This window comes from Colobus angolensis, unplaced genomic scaffold, assembly GCF_000951035.1.
Source record: "Colobus angolensis palliatus isolate OR3802 unplaced genomic scaffold, Cang.pa_1.0 Scaffold207, whole genome shotgun sequence".
Taxonomy (NCBI): domain Eukaryota; kingdom Metazoa; phylum Chordata; class Mammalia; order Primates; family Cercopithecidae; genus Colobus; species Colobus angolensis.
The window spans coordinates 309003-329981 of NW_012115233.1; the positions used below are offsets into that span (position 1 = coordinate 309003).

The 20979-nt window shown below is 43.2% G+C and overlaps 1 protein-coding gene across 1 annotated transcript in view; it reads left to right on the plus strand.

Annotated features, from left to right (window-relative positions):
* The window catches only part of WWOX (WW domain containing oxidoreductase), a 1140828-nt gene that overhangs the window by 291443 nt on the left and 828406 nt on the right, over positions 1-20979 (plus strand). Inside the window, exon 6 of the mRNA XM_011942139.1 lies at positions 8624-8712. Coding sequence (XP_011797529.1) covers positions 8624-8712 — 89 coding nt within the window. The remainder of the gene's footprint in view (positions 1-8623; positions 8713-20979) is intronic.

The following is a 20979-nucleotide window of genomic DNA, read 5'->3' on the forward strand; positions in this document are numbered from 1 at the left end:
AATTATTAAACCAGTTGAGTTAGATCGGTCTTGTAGTTCAGTGAATTATGTCATGTCAATACTATGCTCAACGCCAGTGTCTCTTGCTGTTGTAAATGTGACAGCTCCTATTTAAGGTTTTAGAACATAAAATCAGGACCGAGAGTATGTAAAGCGGAAGGGTGAGAGACATCAGCATAATGCAATTAAGGCCCATTGGATTAGAATTTGCAGGATGCCATTAGCAATAAGCTCTGAGTGTAGATTATTGCCGTGCTTACATTTTCTTGTTCAGCAGTAACACTTCTCTTGTAAATTCTAAGTGGGTAAAATAAATATGATATAAAACAGACACAAATAAGAATATATAGATGATGTTAATTTCTTCAGAGCTTCCTGGTGTTATGTGTCGAAGAATATGACGACGGGGGAACTGCTCAGTGTGGCAGTCTTGTGACGACACGAGCATTGGAAACAGCCACGTCTGAGCTGGAAACGCATATCTGTGTCATACTAGCTTTGCCACTTTAACGCCACTCAGCCTGTGTTTTGTCATCTGTAAAATAGGGAAAATTACAGATGCTTCAAAAGATACTTGCTATTACTGTAAAATGAAAACAAGCATGTCATAGGCGCTTATTATTTTTGTTGCTTTTATGATCAATAAATACATGCAAATAAGAGCTTTTTAAATGAGATTCTGGAAAAAAGTTTTTCCATATTTGTAAGGGAGGGGTAGATATATAGCCATCCAGTCAGCATCGATGGGTACCTAGAAGTGAGATCACAAAATAGCTAATTCCCTGTAAACAGCAACCCTTGCCTCTGCAGTTGCATATGACGGGTCCCCCAGCTAAAAGAGAATTTCCTCCGGGTATAATGGAGGCTAGGCTCAGCACAGCCATCTAGTGTACCTGGGTATCTTCCTTCTCCAGCCACTGTACCGATATGTTCCTTTATTTGACCCACATAGTGATGATGCTTTCAACACAGCATCACAAAGAACTGCTGCTTTGTGCTGCTAGATGTGCCAAACGTGTGTGCCAGGGATTGTTTCATTGAAGGTAAGTGGAGAACGCAAGGCCTACATGCACGAGATGGGAGTATTTTGAAGCATGCTCCCTAAGACCCAACAGCTTGGGCCACAGACCAACTACTTTGGTTCACTATGGTGAGAAATGGGATAGGAGCGCGAACTCATTGATACTCTCCCAGCTGATTCCTTGGCAATTTACAACTGACGATGACTATAAAGTAATAATTCGTGGTCTTGAAAACTAGGTTTGATCATTGGAGTTATTCCTATCCTGTGTTCTAAAGGCCTATTGCCTTGAGATGTTTTTTCTCCTCCCATTGTTGGTCAGCGTAATGTAGGTATGAGACATTACCTTTGAAGTGTTGGAATGATGGAGAGAAAAAAAGAAAATGGAGATTGAATCTGTGGAAAATGCGTTTCCCTTTAGAGGCAGTGTTAATGGATAAATGAGTTTAGTCCTGTGAAGGTTGTCTCCCTTATTTGGGACTTGGTGTCCGCTAACTGTGCTAATGAGTGCCCCTGTGTCCAAGGGAAATGAGAAGCGTACCTGGGCTACCAGGTTACCAAGATCACCACAGCATGAGGCAGTTACAGATCTGATGGTTTTCCCTGGTTTTTGTCTCAGCTGCCATGAGGGCTTCCAAGGGGCAAGGAGGGTTGGGGGATGAGAGGACAGATACATTGTGTAGACATAATGAAATATGGAGTAGTTATTGAAATATTGCATTGGGGTGAATCATGACTTTGCAGTTACTATCTTGATGCAGCTGTGCATGAGGCTTTTGAATCTCAGCTTTTCCATCTGTGAAATAGGTGGACGATAATGACCGCACCCTGCAAACTTGCTGTAGGGATATAGAACTGATGTGGGGCAAGGATTGAGATGGTCATTGTTTAGAGGTCGCTTTTTGATAATCTTTTTTTTTTTTTTGAGACAGAGTCTCACTCTGTCGCCCAGGCTAGAGTGCAGTGGCGCGATCTCGGCTCGCTGAAAGCTCCACCTCCCAGGTTCAGGTCATTCTGCGTCCTCAGCTTCCCATGTAGCTGGGACTACAGGTGCCTGCCATCACGCCCGGCTAATTTTTTTTTTCTATTTTTAGTAGAAACGGGGTTTCACCGTATTAGCCAGGATGGTCTGGATATCCTGACCTCGTGATCCACCCACCTTGGCCTCCCAAAGTGCTGAGATTACAGGCGTGAGCCACCGTGCCAAGCCGAGGTCGCTTTTATCATTGGCCCATGATGACCCATTCAGCCTTGTCCGTGAGGAGTGAAGCACTGCGCTCTTTATGGATAGTCACCACCACATCTTTATGCATTGTGATGATCACGTTGATATAACAGTACACAATCACAATATAAGGATCTAGAGTTATGATCTCCTGATCAGATAACATGTTCTGCTCCAAGTGCTTTAGTTACATTGCCTCACTTCCCAACCTAAGGTAGGTGCTGTTCTTACTCCCACTTCACAGAGGAGCAAACTAAATACACAAGAAGCAGTAACTTGCCCAGCCCCAAACCACCTCCTGAAAAAAGAAAACAAGGTAGACCCACAGTTACTAATATGCATTGTTACTGGAACACAATGGGCATCACATTTTAGCAGTGGCCTTCAAAATAATGATAACAGCGTATATTGAAAGCCCATTGTGTGGCTAATACCTTATATTCACTCTATCTAATCTTTACTCTAACCATACAAGGCAATACTATTATGCTTATTCATAACTAAGGCAATTGAAGCCCAGAACCTTCCAGTAGCTTCCCTGAAGTCACGTTGCCAGTGCCTTGGCCATGCTGGGCTGTGGTTCCAGGGCAGCCTGGCTCTAGTGTCTTTGCTGCCGATGACAGTATCTCCCCATTTCTCTGTTTAAATACCACACACTCCCCATATGGTTGCTTTGGTTTCAGGCAGTATCACATCAGAGTTACACATGGCTAATTTATAGTCATAAAATGATACTAGAGATGACTGTTGCATAACAACAAGAAACCGCTTTGATTCCACACTTACAGACTCTTGAGTCACTAAGACAGGTTTTAGAAGTTAATAAAGAATAGATGAAGAAGACTTGCTGTATTAAGGTGTCAGTGAACTGTGCTACCGATGAGTGTCCCTGTATCCGAGAGAAATGGGAGACATGTACCTGGGTTATTTGATTATGTCTTTTGGGCTGCGCCCTGGGTGTTGGGAGCAGGTGGGCTTCTGAGCTACATAGAAGTTGCCTGATGCTTCACATGTGGGATACCACCTGTGCGGCTCTGTTTTAAAATGATGGGTTGTAGAGTCTGTATACATAATTTAAAATACATAATTAAAATACATTAACGTTTCTATTTTGCCTGAGATAAGCTTGTACTGGTGTGATCAGAAGGAAGAATGAGAATTTGGGGAAGGAAAAGTTTGAGAGCCATTTTACAGCATTTCAAGATTCATTGATCTCAGAATGAATCTCTTCTGGTTAAACAAACGTGGGAGGATGGATGATTAGAGGAATGGATGAATGGATAGGTAGGTGGGAAGATAGGTGGATAGACATATAGGTAGGAAGGAACAAGGGATATATGGAAAGCTATCAGTTTATTTTACAGTGGTGGGATTTTCTTTCTTTTCCTTTTTCACTCTGACAGTCTTGCTCTGTTGCCCAGGCTGGAGTGCAGTGGCGTGATCACGTCACATGGCAGCCTCGATCTCCAAGCTTCAAGTGATCCTCTTGCCCCAGCCTCCTGAGTAGCAGGTGCACATGGCTATGCCCAGCCAGTTATGTTTTAGATGCTTTTTTATATGGCCTATATTCATGTGTCTTTGTGACTGTTTTTTTTATAGTGGATGTGAGTGTGAAGTAGGAGTTGGCCTGAAACAAGCCCAGAGAGGTAGACAGGGACCAAGTCATGGACTGAGTTAGTTGTTGCTGTTCCTCACTGTGTATTTTTATTTCTCCTCTTTCTGGACACAGCAGCATGTTGTACCTTCTAGAAGCTAGGCCTAGCCATGTGACTTTGTCAAGGAAATGTGAGCAGAAGCAGCATCCATCACTATTAAGTGGAAGTCTTTGAGATGCCACGTGCAGCTCACCACATTGCCTTCCACATGCCATGAAGGCTGTCGATGTTAGACAACAGAGGATCCATCCGCCTGGGCCCTGGCTGGCCACAGTGAGCTGGACCCACTGACCTACAATGAATGTGAAGTGTGAGCAAGTCATAATTCCAGATTGTTCTAAGTAATGGAGATTTGGGGGTTGTTCCTTACTGAAGCACATCCTGATTGATGCAGAGGATCTTGTGAGCCATCCTAAGGCCATATCTTAGTGGCCACTCTGATGTACTAAAGGGTTTATATTGCCAGTGAATACAGCAGGCTCTGACTGAACAAGGCCTGAACTTTTGATGTTCTAGATGGTAAGTGCGAATTCTAACACTTGTTAATGAAAGTCATGGTTTGCTTGGTGGTGATGAAACAGTTCTGTGTCTTGAATGTGGTGATGGTTATATGAATCCATACATGTGATAAAATGTCTTAGAATTATGCACAAAAGTACAGCAAACTAAATGCATCTCAACTTGTATTAGTTCGTTCTCACACTGCTACGTAAACATACCTGAGACTGTGTAATTTATAAAGAAAACAGGTTTGATTGGCTCACTGTTGTGTGTTCATGTTCTGCTTCTGGATAGGCATCAGGAAACTTCCAATCATGACAGAAGGTGAAGAGGAAGCAGGCACATCTTAGCGGGAGTGGGAGAACAAGTAGGGGAGGGTGATCCACTCTTTTAAACAAGCAGATCTCAGGCAAACTTGATGATAAGACAGCACGGGAATGGGGGTGGGAGGGATGACACTGAACTGTTTTTAACCAGCCCCATGATCCAGTCACCTCCCACCAGGCCCACCTCCAATATTGGGGATTACAATTTAACATGAGATTTGGGTAGGGACACGGAGCCAAACCACATCAGGTGACATCCCAATAATGACTGTGGTCTAGTAAATTATGTTGTGCTGATGTTGATTTTCAGGTTTTGCCAATGCATTGTATGTATGTAAGATGTACATATGGGGGAAGCTGAATGATGGGTGTAGGGGTGTTCTCTGTACCAGTTTGGTCATGTTTTGTGAATTTATAATTAGTTTCAAATAAAAGTTAACAACAAAAAGATAATGAGTTAAACCAAGCAAGTGAATTGTGGTCAGTTGCAGATTCACTGCCAGACCTGGCGGGAAATCTCACCTTGGCAGATCGAGTCTCTTGTCCTCACCTAACAGCAGTTCACCCCTCAAAAATGGGTTCCATTTGTAATCTGTCAGCCACTACCTTCTTAGTTAGAGCATGTTCCACTACAAAGATTTCGATAAAGCTACTTAGTTTGTTAGACAATCGGAAGTGCAAAACCTCAACAAACCCATAAACACATACACACACCCTAATTTAAAAGCTGCATTTTCCATCCCTTGAACTTACTGTATTGCCGCCAGTTTCTCTCCATTTCTCAGGATTGGTAGCAGAAAGGGGAAACCTGATACCTAAGGTAAGAGAGTTACCTGAATAACAGTGCGTGGACTTGAGTCACTATCCCCAGGAGCCTAGTAACCCACAGCTTGTGGGTTAGTCTGTTGAACTACTTGATGGCTTGTGACCCCTTTTTCCCTTAGAGGCATATGTTACGATTTTCTTCTTATTGGTAGTGGCAGCTCTGTGCTTTATTTTGAAGGGAAGCGGGAGAACAAAAAGGAAACTTAGCAGTTGTAAGTTACTTATAGAGAAGACTGTATGGGCTAGTTGGCTGTGCTATCATTTTTGTTGAAATACTGCTGTGGGGTCACCATCTGGGAATGTTCTTCCTGTTTTATGGGGGAAATACAGACATGGATTTTTATAATATGTAGCCTGCATAGCCCCTGGGGTTTTCCCTGGGGGTTTGGCTGAGCAGAACAATTTCTTTACCACCCCCTCCGTAACATAATGAATGGCTGCCTTTCCTCTTGTGATACATTCACATTTCTGTAAGATTCTGCACGTGGCAGTGAGTGTCATGCTCCAAGTAAAAGGAGGCAGGGACCAGAGGACTGAGGATGACGATGAAAGGTTACTTTGTTTGCTGACTCTGAATGTCAAGTAGTTGTGTTTATGAGGCATGAGCATCTCGGTGGGGGGTATTGCCACATTTTACACTTCGAAAAGATTTTTAATCGTCAGATAAATACGAGTTACTCAGACAGCTTGTGGGGTTCAGCTGCTCATTTGGGGCTCCACATCTTCGACAGGGTGTGCCTTCACTCAAGGGCTTTCACTCTTCTTGGCAGCAGTTTGCCTCTTTATAGAAGGAGGGACGTGTCCTCACCTTACAGCAGACCCTCCAGCTCTATTATTCCCTGAACTTAGGAAACCAGCAACCCCTGTGTTGGCATTTTCCCCTTTTCCTAGATCAGGTTCATGTTTCTCCTCCTCCTTCCAAAATCTACACATTTGGGCATCTGCCACTGTTCCCCAAGACCAGGAATTTAAATCTGTGTTGGCCAGTTTATTTCTGCCACTGATGTGCTGTTGGGGTTTGGGGACATAATTTAATCACTTCATACCACCTTTCCTTAAAAGTGGGCTTTGTGCCAGGTGCGGTGGCTCACACCTGTCATCCCAGCATTTTGGGAGGCTGGGGTGGGTGGATCAGGAGGTCAAGAGACTGAGACCTTCCTGGTCAACATGGTGAAACTGCGTCTATACTAAATATATAAAAATGAGCTGCATGTGGTGGTGTGCACCTGTAGTCCCAGCTACTCGAGAGGCTGAGGCAGGAGAATCACTTGCACCCAGGAGGTGGAGGTGGCAGTGAGCCAGGATCACGCCACTACACTCAAGCCTGGGCAACAGAGTGAGAGTCCATCTCAAAAAAAAAAAAGAAAAGAAAAGAAAACAAGAAAAAAACAACAGGGCTTTGTTAGCAGGCATGACTTGGGTTCTTCAGGATCACTACCTCAGTAATCTGGTCTGATGTGGCCTTCAGGGAGGATCTTTGGACATCATTGCTGTCCATCTATCCAGTGTGCTGGACTAAAGCGCACGCAGACTGCCATTTCTTGCCGAGTGGCATCAGGGCAAGACTTTGGCACAAGAGACATCTTCTCTGCTAGTTAAATTAGTTAGATAGCTTCTCTTCCAGACAGGATGTTAGGTGCTTATGAACATGTGATCTACTCATAGGTTTGTAAGGATAGTAATATTCATCTTTTACAGATAAGGAAACTGAGACTCAGCACTGTGAAATGGTCCAGAGTGAGTGTGTTTTCTAGCCGTCACTGCCTGATGTTCACAGCTCAAAGCTTAGGACTTGGGTTAGAGCCCAGGACTTCTCGGCCAAGATAAACCGGCTGCAAATACACTGAATATCTCATCCCAGCTCCTGTCCATCCCTGAACAGGACACTCATGGTAGAGGATGTTCTCAGCAGTGCCATTTGCATCCCCCTTCATAGCCTTATAGGTATCATGTTATCCTCCTTAATCTTAGTTAAACATCACAGTCTAGACTAGAAATCCCAAGTCAACAATTTGTTTTACAGGATTCTTCTTATTTGAATAGGCAGGTGGCTTTTTGTCCTTTCAAGGAGCTAGGTCTAAGAAGTGATAGTATTTAATCTCGCACTCCGAAGCGCACCCAGATTTAAAAGTTTGGAGTGGCCCATACACATAAGGCCAGTGGGAGGGGCAACCCAAAGATCTGTCCTTGCAGAATGATGCCATGAAGAACATGGCCAGCGGAACTGCATTGCTTCAAATCCTGAACTCTCCAGTTCTCCTGCTTTCTTGCCAGGAGAGAACTTGGGCTTCTGCATCAGACTGACTGGGGGTCAGTTCTTGTACTCAACTTCTTGTCTCTGTGATCTCTTGTAAGATGCTGCCTTGACAAATGGAGAGAACATTGTCTTTCAGTTGTTAGGAGCCTTAATTGAGATGGTCTGCAAATGCCTAGCCCCCAGCAGGCCCTGAATACACAGTAGCCATTATTACCGTTATTATTCCTATCACCAGCATGTACTCCACCTATTGATAGTTTTCTGGGTTTACTACGTCGGGGTTCTCTTTGGGATATCTGTCTGTCAGAGTCCATTGGTACAAAAACGAGTCTTTTTGCTTTTGTACTTTATATAAAGGAGTTGTCTTTGCTTTTGATGCAGGTTTAGTGGAGATGTTTCACAACCTGGATGGCAGCTTTTGAAATTAAGATATTGTCTACTGCATCTTTCGATGATCCACGCCTTGTCGTGTGTTCCCCTCCTTACAGCTTTTTAGGATGCAGATTGAGAGGAGATAACCTTAGCCCAAAGCCCCTCTGCAGCCTCTTTTGTGCGGCTGAAACACAGCACAACCCATGCTCCCCCACTACATCCCCACAGCCTGTAGGTTTAGCAGAATTCCAGCCTCACATCCTCCCCGAACTTGGCAGTAAAAGCCCTGTTCTTCCATTCATTCCTATGATTTATATTCTCTCTGGGCGTCTTATATTAAACGGGAATTCGGACATGTTCCATAACACATTTACTGCAACTTGATACCATGAACTAAACTTGCTGTTATTTATCATTTCTTTTTATTTTCTCTCATTCCAGCATAAAGCCAAGGTAGAAGCAATGGCCCTGGACCTCGCTCTGCTCCGTAGCGTGCAGCATTTTGCTGAAGCATTCAAGGCCAAGAATGTGTGAGTGTTCCAGTGGAGGGTTATAGATCATAATTTCTTGCTATTGTAATGTCTTTATCAGATGAACACAATTGGGAGAACGCAAGGCTGTTGTGTTGTCTTGGCGTCCAAACTGGAGGCTCATTTATATTGGCCCTGTTAAGGTGGACCATATTTTCTTGACTCACAGTCACCCTCATTATGAGATGTGTCATCAGTCTAATAACGGCTTCCCAGATACAAAAGGAGAAGACGCTATTAAAGCAGTAGTAAAAGTGGCTAATAAAAGCTTGGCAATTGTAAGATGCATCCTGATTATAAGATTTTGCAGTGCATTTCAGAATCGAGTAAGAGTATATTTTAATTTTATTCAGGAACAAGTAAACTCAGTTATCTAGTATGGCAGGGATGTTTACGATCCAAGCTCGCAAAAGACCTCCAGTTTGTAAAACCTTCGATGATTTGATGTGGTATGTGGACGTGATTCCAAAAAACGTGGACTCTCATTTTTTTTTTTTCATTGTTTTCAGTCTTTCAGAATTCCAGTTGGAGAAAGCCTTAGTTAGGGCCTAGCATATTTTGATGCTATCATATGCTAGCATCCCTTTCTAACAGAGAAGGTTGTAAGAAAGAGGGAGAGAAGCGGAAACGGGTGGGGAGACAGAGAGACAAACAGGAGGCCTCAAACTCGGAAACCCTGAGCTAAGGAAAGCGATCATGGCAAGCTACAGTAATTACAATACTTTGTTTGCAAGTGTTTATTTTTACTCATATTTAGGGCAGGCAATCGTGGTTTCTCGTTTAACATAGAGGTTTGAATTTCATTAATAAATAACTTCATTTGTTGTTTTTCAGTGACTTGATTCAAACATGAGGATTAAGTTAATAATAGCACAGGTGGTGCCAAGGATAAGATAATTACACAAGAGGCACCAGAACCACTGAATGTGGAAAGCTCTCATAAATGACAAGCTGCCTTTGGGTTTGGTAGGCTCTGTTGGGAACATTAGTTCTGCAGTGTTCCAAGCAGGTGAAGGATGTGAGGGAAGGGATCTTCAACCAGATATTCAAATGGCCCTGTGGGGAGCTGACCCCACGCTTTTGTCTAGTATCCTATCCTCTTTGCATCACTCTGTCACCCAGTTTGGAGTGCAGTGGCACGATCTCACCTCATTGCAACATCTTGCTCCAGGCTCAAGTGATTTTCCTGTCCCAGCCTCCTGAGTGGCTACTACAGGTGCCTGCCACCATGGCCTGCTAATTTTTGTATTTTTAGTAGAGATAGGGTTTCACTATATTGGTCAGACTGGTCTTGAACTCCGGACCTCAGGTGATCCACCCGCCTCAACCTCCTAAAGTGCTGGAATTACAGACATGAGCCACCACGCACAGCCACTCTACTTTATTAGACTTAAAAAGTTTGCTTTCAGCTGGATCCAGTGTCTCATGCCTGTTATCCCAGCACTTTACGAGACCAAGGCGGGAGGATCACGAGGTCCAGAGATCAAGACCATCCTGGCCAACATGGTGAAACCCCTTCTGTACTAAAGATAAAAAAAAGTTAGCTGGGTGTAGTGGTGCACACCTCTAGTCCTAGCGACTTGGGAGGCTAAGGCAGGAGAATCGCTTGAACCTGGGAGTCAGAGGTTGCAGTAAGCCGACATGGCGCCACTGCACTCCAGCCTGGTGACAGAGTGAGACTCTCTCTCAAAAAAAAAAAAAAAAGTTAGTACTCAGGCTAGTGTGGTGACTTACGCCTGTAATCCTAGCATTTTGAGAGGCCGAGGTGAGTGGATCACCTGAGGTCAGAAGTTCGAGACCAGCCTAGGTAACATGGTAAAACCCCAGCTCTACTAAAAATACAAAAATTAGCCGGGCGTGGAGGCACATGCTTATAATGCCAGCTACTCGGGAGGCTGAGGCAGGAGAATTGCTTGAACGTGGGAGGTGGAGGTTGCAGTGAGCCGAGACTGAACCATTGCTCTCTAGCCTGGGTGACAAGAGCAAAATTCTGTTTCAAAAAAAAAAAAAAAAAAAAATTGACTCTCTAAGGCTCTTGCTGGAGTTAGCAACTGTCCCAAGTCCTTGAGGTCTACATTAGAGTCAGAGTCTTGGTGAGAGTTGCAACATCCCCTAAGTGCAGACCCCAAGGTGTCTTGTGGTAAGAGTGAAATGATGTCCCCCAGCCAGCCAGATCAGAGAGAGCCGTTTGTGTCCTTTGCAGTGCTTGGCTATTAGCAGCTGCCACCCCTTGCCAGAACTATCAAGAGGCACCTCAACAGGCTGTAATACTAGCATTCAAGACATTTATTCACTGATTGCTTCATCATTCATTTATCCACCTGCTCCTTCACTTCACACACATTTCAGGAGCACCTCTAAAGCCTCAGGCACTCTTCTGGGCTCTGGGAAGAGAGTGGTGGCCCTGGAAGCCACAGTAACCCTACATAAGCTATCACCTCAGTTGTCAGCTATGATGGACGACTGACTCCTCAAACTCATCTGTCTGTGGTGGTTTGGGAGGGAATGATGATGACAAGAACAGCAGAGGTAGCAGCTCATTTGCTGAGGGCTTATGATGAGCCATACATGGAAAATACTTAGCATGTATGTTGTGATTCAATTCTCAAAGCAATTCTTGGGAGTAGATGCTGTTAATATCTCTACTATACAAATAAGGAAAGTGAGGCTAGAGAGGATATATAATTTATCCAAGGCATGTGGGATGTAGTTACAGGAGCTGATTTAGCCTCTCCAGGGCTCCAACTTGACCACCATATTGTACTGTCTTTCATTTTATTTTATTGTTTTTTATTTATATTTTGAGACAGTGTCTCGCTCTGTTGCCCAGGCTGAAGTGCACTGGTGCAATCTCTGTTCACTGGAACCTCTGGCCCCCGGGTACAAGTGATTCTCATGCCTCATCCTCCAGAGTAGCTGGGATTACAGGTGCATGCCACCACAAACAGCTAATTTTTGTATTTTCTTTAGAGATGAGGTTTCACCATGTTGGCCTGGCTAGTCAACTGCTGACGTCAAGTGATCGATCTACCTTGGCCTCCCAAACTGCTGGAATTACAGGCATGAGCCACTGTGCCCGGCCCTGTCTTTCATTTTAAATGTGATAGAATAGTCTTAGAGAGTGTGAGGGTCTTTTGCAGGGTCACTTTGCAGGTTAGGTGACAGGCATGGCATTTCACTCCAGTCTGCCTCTTGTTCTTTGCCTGATAGCATGTGAGATCTCATATTCGCTGCCACTGAATGACTTTCTGCAGTTCCTCTGTCAGAATGTGTTGGAAGTGAGCAGCTTTACTGAAGTGAGCCAACTGTTACATAATAGGATCATCTTCCACGTCTTAACTGGACCATTAGTTTTTAACCATTAAGTAGTTGGGAAATCATCAAGTTGAAGTGCCTTTTGTAATCAGCCACCTCAAAGTCTTGGAGGAAACTCTCACCCGTTTTTGCCCTAATCCCAGATTTTAGCACAGGACTTTCAGTTTTTAGAAAATACTTCTAGGTTGAGAAACAAGGGTGATTTTCCGTTTAGAGGCCTCTGTAGCACAAACCTCTTTGTATCTGTCCCATGAGAGTACAGGATTTTACATGGCTTGGAGAAATAGAGTGGTGGTGAAAATATGCATAAAAAAAGCGAGAGATTTTACTTTTGAAATGCTGCCAAAGTGAAATCTCTCATGGATAGGCAGATGACAGTTTAGTACTTGCAGGTCTTTCGATTCTGAGAACTGTCAGAAGTGAATTTAAGTGCTGGTGACTAGGCTGCCAAAGAAACACATGTAACTCTATTCTTATCACCCCCCATCTTCAGACATTAAAATTTCCTTGTGTGTAAAACATCATGACAAATGAAAGAAAGGCTCCCAGTTCAGAGCCAATCTCTTTTCGCGCCGTTGCATTGTGGAGAGGAAAAAAGAAACCCTTAAATTTAAATTCCATGTGGGTGCTCTTATTTAATATACCGTTTCAAAGCCTGTATGTGATCACACCAGAGTATTATCAGGCTCTGAGTTCCTGTGTGTATTTCCTTGGTCCATGCTCCAGCTCAAGTGTTTCTCCACACTGGGATAGGCAGCATATTGAAGTCTTAGAGCAAAAGAGGTAGAAACAGATGCTTCGTACAAACACGGGTGAGAAAAGTGCCTCATTGTACTGTGGAACCACCCTCCATCTGCCTTCTGCAGGAGATGGGGATCAGCCTCTTCCTAGATATCTTCTTTTTATTCTGGGTGCTGGGAGGAGAGCGTGCAAAGGAGGCTATTGTAGAGGGAGCCCTCTTAACCATGATTATGTAAACAATAGCTGCTAGCCAACTTGTAGTTTGTTTTGTGCAAGGCAATGTGCTAAGCTCTTATATACAGGTATTCTGTCTTTAACTTGTTACAAGAATTCTGGACGCTTAACCGTGATTATCCCTACTTTACAAATTACAAGGTTGCAGTGCAGAAAGCTGGAGACACTTTCTCAACTTGAGCAAGTAGAAGACCTAGAATTTGAACCCAAATCTGTATGAACGTAAAATGACTTTTTGGTACTTCTCACACTTCAGTCATAGAATTTTCAATGTGGGTTTCTGTATTGCTTATGTATTGCCATGTAAGAAATTACTCCAGCCGGGCACAGTGGCTCACACCTGTAATCCCAGCACTTGGGGAGGCTGCGGTAGGTGGATCGCTTGAAGCCAGGAGTTCGAGACCAGCCTGGCCAACATGGCGAAACCCCATCTGTACTAAAAATACAAAAATAAGCCGGGCATGGTGATGCATACCTGAAGTCCCAGCTACTGAGGCACGGGGATTGCTTGAACTCTGGGGTGGGCAGAGGTTGCAGTGAACCGAGATCGTGCCACTGTCCTTCAGCCTGGGGGACACAGTGAGACTCTGTCTCAAATGACTCCAAAATTTAGTGGCTAAAAAACAATGTAAAACAAACATTTCTATTGTCCCTCCTCTTTTCCTACCTCCATCTTTCTCTTAGTTTAGTTTGTTTGAATCAGGGTTCAAATAAGGTCGATGCATTTTTAATCTTTAGGTTTTCTCTTCTTTTTTTTTTTCCCTTTAAAAATACTTCTTTCAATGCAACATATTTAAGGGACCAGGGTGTTCTCTAGAGCAGGGGTCCCCGACCTCTAGACCACAAACCAATAGCGGAACCGTAGCCTGTTAGAAACTGGGTGGCATGGCAGGGAGTAAGTGGTAGGCGAGCAAATGAAGCTGCATCTGTGCTTAGAGCCACTCCCTGTCACTCTTATTACTGCCTCAGCTCCGCCTCCTCTCAGGTCAGCAACAGCATTAGTCTCATAGGAGCGCGAAGCCTATTGTGAGCTGCACATGCGCGGGATGTGGTTGTGGGCTCCTTATAAGAATCTAACGCCTGATGGTCTGTCATGGTTTCCCATCACCTTCAAGGTGGGATCGTCTAGTTCCAGGAAAACAAGCTCAGGGCTCCCACTGATTGTACATGATGGTGAGTTAGATAACTATTTCGGTATATATTACCACGTAATAGTAATAGAAATAAAGTGCACAATAAATGTCATGTGCTTGAATTGTCCCAAAACCACCTCACTGCTGTGAGTCTGCGGAAAAACTGTCTTCCAGAAAACCAGTCTATGGTGCCCAAAAATTTGGAAACCTGTGCTCTAGAGATTTCTGCGGGCTGTACTTCGATGATTGCATCTCTGTGGTATCTTTTAACATACTCTTCTGTCTCCTGAGTTTCCTGTGAAAGGGTAGATAACTTAAGAGACTCAGTCAACTTGGTATCTAATGTTTTCGTGAGAATGCTTCAGAGGCAGTGGGGTAATCGTCCAAGAGGACACACAGGCCCCATCGCCAAAGCCAGTCTTCTTCAGGCCCGGCACGTCCTGACCTCCTCACTCCTCTGCCCACTCTCGGTTTACCCACTCCTGTTTTCATTCATTGATTCTGTTCTTCTCCACTCAGTTTTCTGGGTGGTCAGCCCAGGAAGCCTCAGCCTGCTTCCAGATAGTTCTCCTCAGTGTTAGCGGCGGTCATTGGCCAGTGTGTCTCGGGTCAAATTATTTTGGGCATTACTGGAAAGTTCCAAACCCAAGCCTGTGGTAAGTTCCACCCAAACTGGCTTGGGAGGGATATTTTTGTTTAAACTGCATCCCTGGAGAGGAGCCAGACTTCCCACTACCTGGCAGCAGTGGTGTCCATAGGAGTATGAAGAGCTGGGTCCCTTTCTAATCACTCAGACCAAATATTGGGGTTTTCTGTAATGGGCTGATAAACAACAGTATGTTTTTGTGGTGGCTTTGCACATTTTCCTTCCTAGCGGTAGCTGCTTAGTTTACTGAAAAGTTCATATTTTCAACAGGGCCTAGAAGAGTTAACAGCTCCTAGAGAGAGGTGATCTGTAATACTTTTTCTTTTTTAAAAATTGTTTATCGCTGGGCACAATGGTTCATGCCTGTAATCCCAGCACTATGGGAGGCCAAGGTGGGAGGATTGCTAGAGCTCAGAAATGTGAGACCAGCCTGGGCAACATCATGAGACCCTGTCTGTGTATTACAAAATTAAAAAAAAAATGGTTTATAGTTTCATATATCCCTGATAAAATAGAAAACTGAATAGCAATCCTGGAACTTAAAAGTTGGTGACATCTCCTGAGATATTTATTACTTAGTTTTCAGTTACCGGTCAACTTGTATAGTACCAAGAGTTTTGATTCTTCCTGGAATTGATAAGAAATCCATATTAAAATATCCAAGTCCAAACGTTTTTAGAACTGCATTTTTGATCATGGATTTTTGTCTCTTCTGAACTTTCTGTCTCCAGTATAATTTAAAGAAATTATACTTAAACTTTGTCTCACTTAGAAGATAATATAAAAGAGTGGTGTTTTTTTAATTAAAAGGTTAAAATAACAGTTTTCTATCCTTGCTTTACTTCTTAAGCATTTGAAAGGAAAAAACTTTAACAAGGTTATTTATTTTCATTTTCTGCTAAATTACTTTCAGAAGTTGAATCTACTAATCCCAGATATGATATTCTTGGATTCATATTCCAAATTTTGCTGTCTGAAATCCATCTATGGAAGTGGGTGGGCTATAAGTTATAAATAAATTCCAAATTCTGTGGGATAAATTACCCTGAAGACCAACGTGTAAATTACATATTAATCTTTCTTTTTCTCCCTAGCTCAGTTTTAAGAATAATGTTTTAGCCAACATATCTGCATTACTCTTGGCTCAACATGAGAAATCCATTTTTGGTTTGCCTAACAGAAGATCATGTTGCTTTGCTTCTCTACACAGTATGAAAACCCAAAGAAAAGAAAAACAAAGGCAGTGTTTTGCTGTAATGAATGCTCTAAATGGAGCTCTTAATTATGATTTTTTAAGGAAAATTTTGAAAAGCCTACAAGGTAAATTTTTTCTGTCCCATACGTTTTCCATCCTAAGGCATTAAGAAATCGTGCTGTGAAATACTTAGTGTATCTAGAAACATCAGGGAAGGAGCATGCTTCCCTCCTAAGTAAATTCTTGCCTTCTGAAACTTCTTCAGCATTCAATCTTTTTATATAATACTTTGAAAAATATTTCTGAAATAGATGATACACTCTCTTCCCCAAAACGTCAAGGTAGGACCATAAAGGGCAGAGGTAGGTAAACTTTTTGTAAGGGGCCAGAGAGTAAACATTTTAGAATTTTCAGGCTATTAAGATCTCTGTTGCAACTGCTTGCTTCTGCCATGGTAGCCTGAAAGCAGCCATAGATAGCATACAAATGGATGATCATGGCAGTGTTCCAATAAAACTTTACAAAACAGACAATGGGCCAGATTGGCCGGGGACCATGGTATGCTACCCCTGGGCAATGGACCTATATATCGTGGAGTACTGTAAAGAACATGGGTGTTGGGGGTCAACTGAAACTTTCAGCTCTACCACTTAATGGCTGTGTCGCTTTGGACAAACTACTGAAAATCTCAGCCTCACTTTCCCAGTCTGTGTAATGTGGATTTTCACAGTGCTTTGCAGGTTGTTGATTATTGAAAATAGCCATAATGCATGAAACTACCAGACACATCTCACTTTATGGAGCCTGGGACTATTGGTAATATGCATTTGTTTCTCATGTTGATCCTAAAATGATCTAAGAAAGGTTTCCGAGAATATATAGAGTTTAAGATAGAAATAAGAAAGCTAATTAAACAGGAAAAGGGGATAGATGTGCTCAGAGAGGAAGTGTGGGTCTCATAAGGGCTTTCACAATAGTTGAAAATGAGACGACAGATGTGGTGGCTTATGCCTGTTATCCCAGCACTTTGGGAGACCAAGGCAGGCAGGTTGCTTGAGCTCAGGAGTTTGAGACCAGCCTCGGTAACGTGGCAAAACTTTCTGTCTGCAAAAATTACAGAAATTAGTCGGGTGTGGTGGTGCACGCCTGTAGTCCCAGGTGCTTGGGAGGCTGAGCAGGAAGGATCACTTGAGCCAGCGTGGTGGAGGGTGCCGTGATCATGCTACTGCACTTCAGCCTGAGCAACAGAGCCAGAACCTATCTTGAAAAGGAAAAAGAAAGAGAAGGGAAGAAAGAAGGAAGAGAAGTAAGAAAGGAAAATTGGGCCGGGCGCGGTGGCTCAAGCCTGTAATCCCAGCACTTTGGGAGGCCGAGACAGGCGGATTACGAGGTCAGGAGATCGAGACCATCCTGGCTAACATGGTGAAACCCCGTCTCTACTAAAAAATACAAAAAACTAGCCGGGCAAGGTGGCGGGCGCCTGTAGTCCCAGCTACTCGGGAGGCTGAGGCAGGAGAATGGCGTGAACCTGGGAGGCAGAGCTTGCAGTGAGCTGAGATCCGGCCACTGCACTCCAGCCTGGGTGACAGAGTGAGACTCCGTCTCAAAAAAAAAAAAAAAAAAAAAAGGAAAATTGGGTCCAGGAATGATCTCTGCATTGCCTGGCGACCAAGAGAAGAAGGGAAATGAACTTCACATTGCCTGCAAGCTCTAGGGTGACAAGAGCCAAGAGAATTTATTGTTACTGTAGTGATGTTCCATTGAGGATCATAAAATACTTCATTACTGTACTGAGTATTTTTTTTCTGCTCTTTTGTTATTCTTGATTTACACTGATGGAAAGCCATGGACCCGAGGATGCTTCACAGTTTTCTTTTGGAGTAAGTGCTTAGATTCCATTTTCTTTGACATGACTATGTCTGTTCCTCTTGATTTTAGCCATCTTTTTCAGATGAGTTGCCGTAAAAGCAACCTGCTCTGGATAAGTGAGGTACACCAGGACACACTGCAAATACTAGGAATCCTTAAGTACAGTGGCACACCAGAGCACTTCATCTGCTTTGTTTCTCCCCTCCTTAGAAACTTTTTTTCCCTCTCCTCATCATTTATTCAGCGTTCACAACAGTGCCAGGAACTTGGCTAGACATTGGAAATAAAGCTTATACCTTCTCATATCTCCTGTACCTTATTTCTTTCCTGCAGCAGTTTGATGCCTAGCAGTTTTTTGATAACTTTTTATGATGCCAACCTTCAAAAACCCACCCCTGATGGAGAGAATAATTATTACATTAATTAGGGGTCACTTAGCATGACATTTGTCGGGGAAAAAAAAAATCTCAGTGAGCCCTTTTGCCGTATTAAAAGTCATCACTTCCAAGACATAAAGGAAAATGTGTTTGAATTAACCACACCAGTGTTCACAGAATAAACATTTTTGATTTCCCAACAGAATCCTAGGTTTAAGTATCACTATCATGTTTCATGAAATCAAACTGACATACGGAAATTGAAGACGAAAAACCTTCCCTTCGAGAAAGAGTAAAAACCACGCTTTGGAGGGTAGATACAATTACCCCATCGTTGTCTTTTCCCACTCCTCACAGTCCCACCAGTGCATACGCAAGCTGGTGTCCTGCCTTTAGCTATGGAAAAGAATGTTAATTATTGCTAGTGTTAAATGATGATCATGTAAAGCACTGAACTAGACATTCGTCGGCAAAGTTTTTCTGCAAAGAATCAGATAGTAAATATTTTTGCTCTTAACGGCCAGACGGTCTCTGCGGCAACTATCATTGTTGAATACGTTGTTGAGTGTTACATGAGACTATTGTAATATAAAAGTAACCTGAGACAACACATAAGTAACTGGGTGTGGCTGTGTCCGAATAAAACGTTATTTACAAAGAACAGGAAGTGGCTTGGATTTGGTATCTGGCCCGGCCGCTGTGGTTTACTACTTGTTGGACAGTTAGCCCACAGACCCTTGAATGGAAACTCATTTTAATAGCACCCTTTTTCATCATGAGAAATATATTCCGTTTTTCTTAGAAAATGGGTTATGTTAGGTCTGGTCAAGGTAATTAAGTGTTGAGAGTCGATGCCGTGTGCCTAATTTCAATTCTTTGAAGAAACTCCCCCATGATATTTAAGGGCTGAGAGAAGAGGAAAGAGTTTGAGTGGAACAATGTGCTTTGCTGAGCTTTGGAAATATTACCATACGGGGAAGCAGGTCAATAAAGTAACTAAGTGCTGTTTAAATAATGAAGATACTGAAGCCCTAATTGGAGTATGGAACCATGTAACGATGATAATCATTGCTAATATTTATCAGCTATTTATCATGTGTCATGTACCGCTAAGCACTTAAATACCATTCCATTTTATTCTTATAAGGACTCTAAGTGTGGGTTAAAAAATGGCAGAAGAATGGCAGTGTTTAATGGTTCAGTCTGGTGCAATGATTAACCACATTTTGCAGATTAAGAAATTAAGAACCTCAACCAAGTTCATGCTAGCTGGTGCATAGCAAGGCTAGAACTTAGTCCAAAATCTCTTCTTCTGTTGAGCTCAGCTTAGATAGTAGCTTGGAGAATCAGAAAGATGGTGTCATTTGGGAAATGTAGCATGTAGAACACATTGTTTCTAAAGGAGATTTGTCTCATGAGTAAAATAGATGATGGACAGCCGCTGCCTAGTGGGACAATTACAAAGGTCAGTTCAAGGTTGCAGGAGATGCTTCTTTCAGCGAATTTTCCTTTTTCTTTTCTTCTCTTTTTCTTTTTTTTTTTTTTTTTGAGATGGAGTCTCGCTCCGTCACCCAGGCTGGAGTGCAGTGGTGCAATTTCGGCTCACTGCAACCTCTACCTCCCGAGTTGAAGCAATTCTCCTGCCTCAGCCTCCCAAGTAGCTGGGATTACAGGCATGTGCCACCATGCCCGGCTAATTTGTATTTTTAGTAGATACTGGGTTTCACCATGCCAGGCTGGTCTCTAACTCCTGACCTCAGGCAATCCGGCCACCTCAACCTCCCAAAGTGCTGGGATGACAGGCGTGAGCCACCGTTCCTGGCCTTTTAGCCAATTTTCTATCACCAAACGGAAATGGTTTTGCTGAAATATGTGTAAAGGAGGTTAAACTCAGAAGAGATTCTCATCCCCTCAGTTAAGGTACTCAGACTATTTTCCACCCAGTCAAGAGGGTGCTTCTTCATGGAGTCCGTTTAAGCTGAAGCGGCAGCTGTTGACTCTCATTTGTGTCATCTTTATACATTTACTGCATATGTCACTGTCCATTTCCCCCTTCTTTCTACTTCAAAATGATGCTTATCAAGTAGACAGAAGAAGACCAAGGGGTCGTTTTGCTTTTAACACCTCCAAATTGATGGCGTGATCACTGTCAAATGCAAACCCAGCCCTGACCCTGTCCTGTTTGGCAGTGTCCTGCTGTCTGACCTGCAAATAGCTATACTTCCTGCTGTGGCCCACCCAGCCCTTCGGAATCTGATCCCTTCTCCCCTGTCACCTGTGGCCATGTCTTCCCCAACCCGGGCCTCTCTACTTTGTTCCTCATGTTCTGGTTCCTGACTCTGAGCCTTCGCTTGTGTGGCTCCTCTCCCACTTGTCCATCATCATGTCAGTCATGTCAGTCATCATGTCAGTTACGTAAGTGTAGATCCCAAAGTGACAATGAGAGTGCTTAGGATGGCAAGAGGAGAAAAACCAAGCTGGATTCATGGATTGCTTGTGTCTTGTCCTCTACAGACCCTTCCTTGTGTCTGCTCTTACCTGGGCACCACAGCTGAATTGATGAGTTAGTTTTGGGACCATCAGCAGCACACCCAATCATTGTACATGGAATGCTTTGGGGGTGCTTTTTTCTATATTGATTTTACTTCATTATACTGAGCCCCAGAGGAGCAGAAACTTTGGCTAATACATCTTGGTCTTAGCTTGGAATATCTGTGCTACAACTTACTTTTTCTTTTTCTTTTTTTTTTTTTTTTT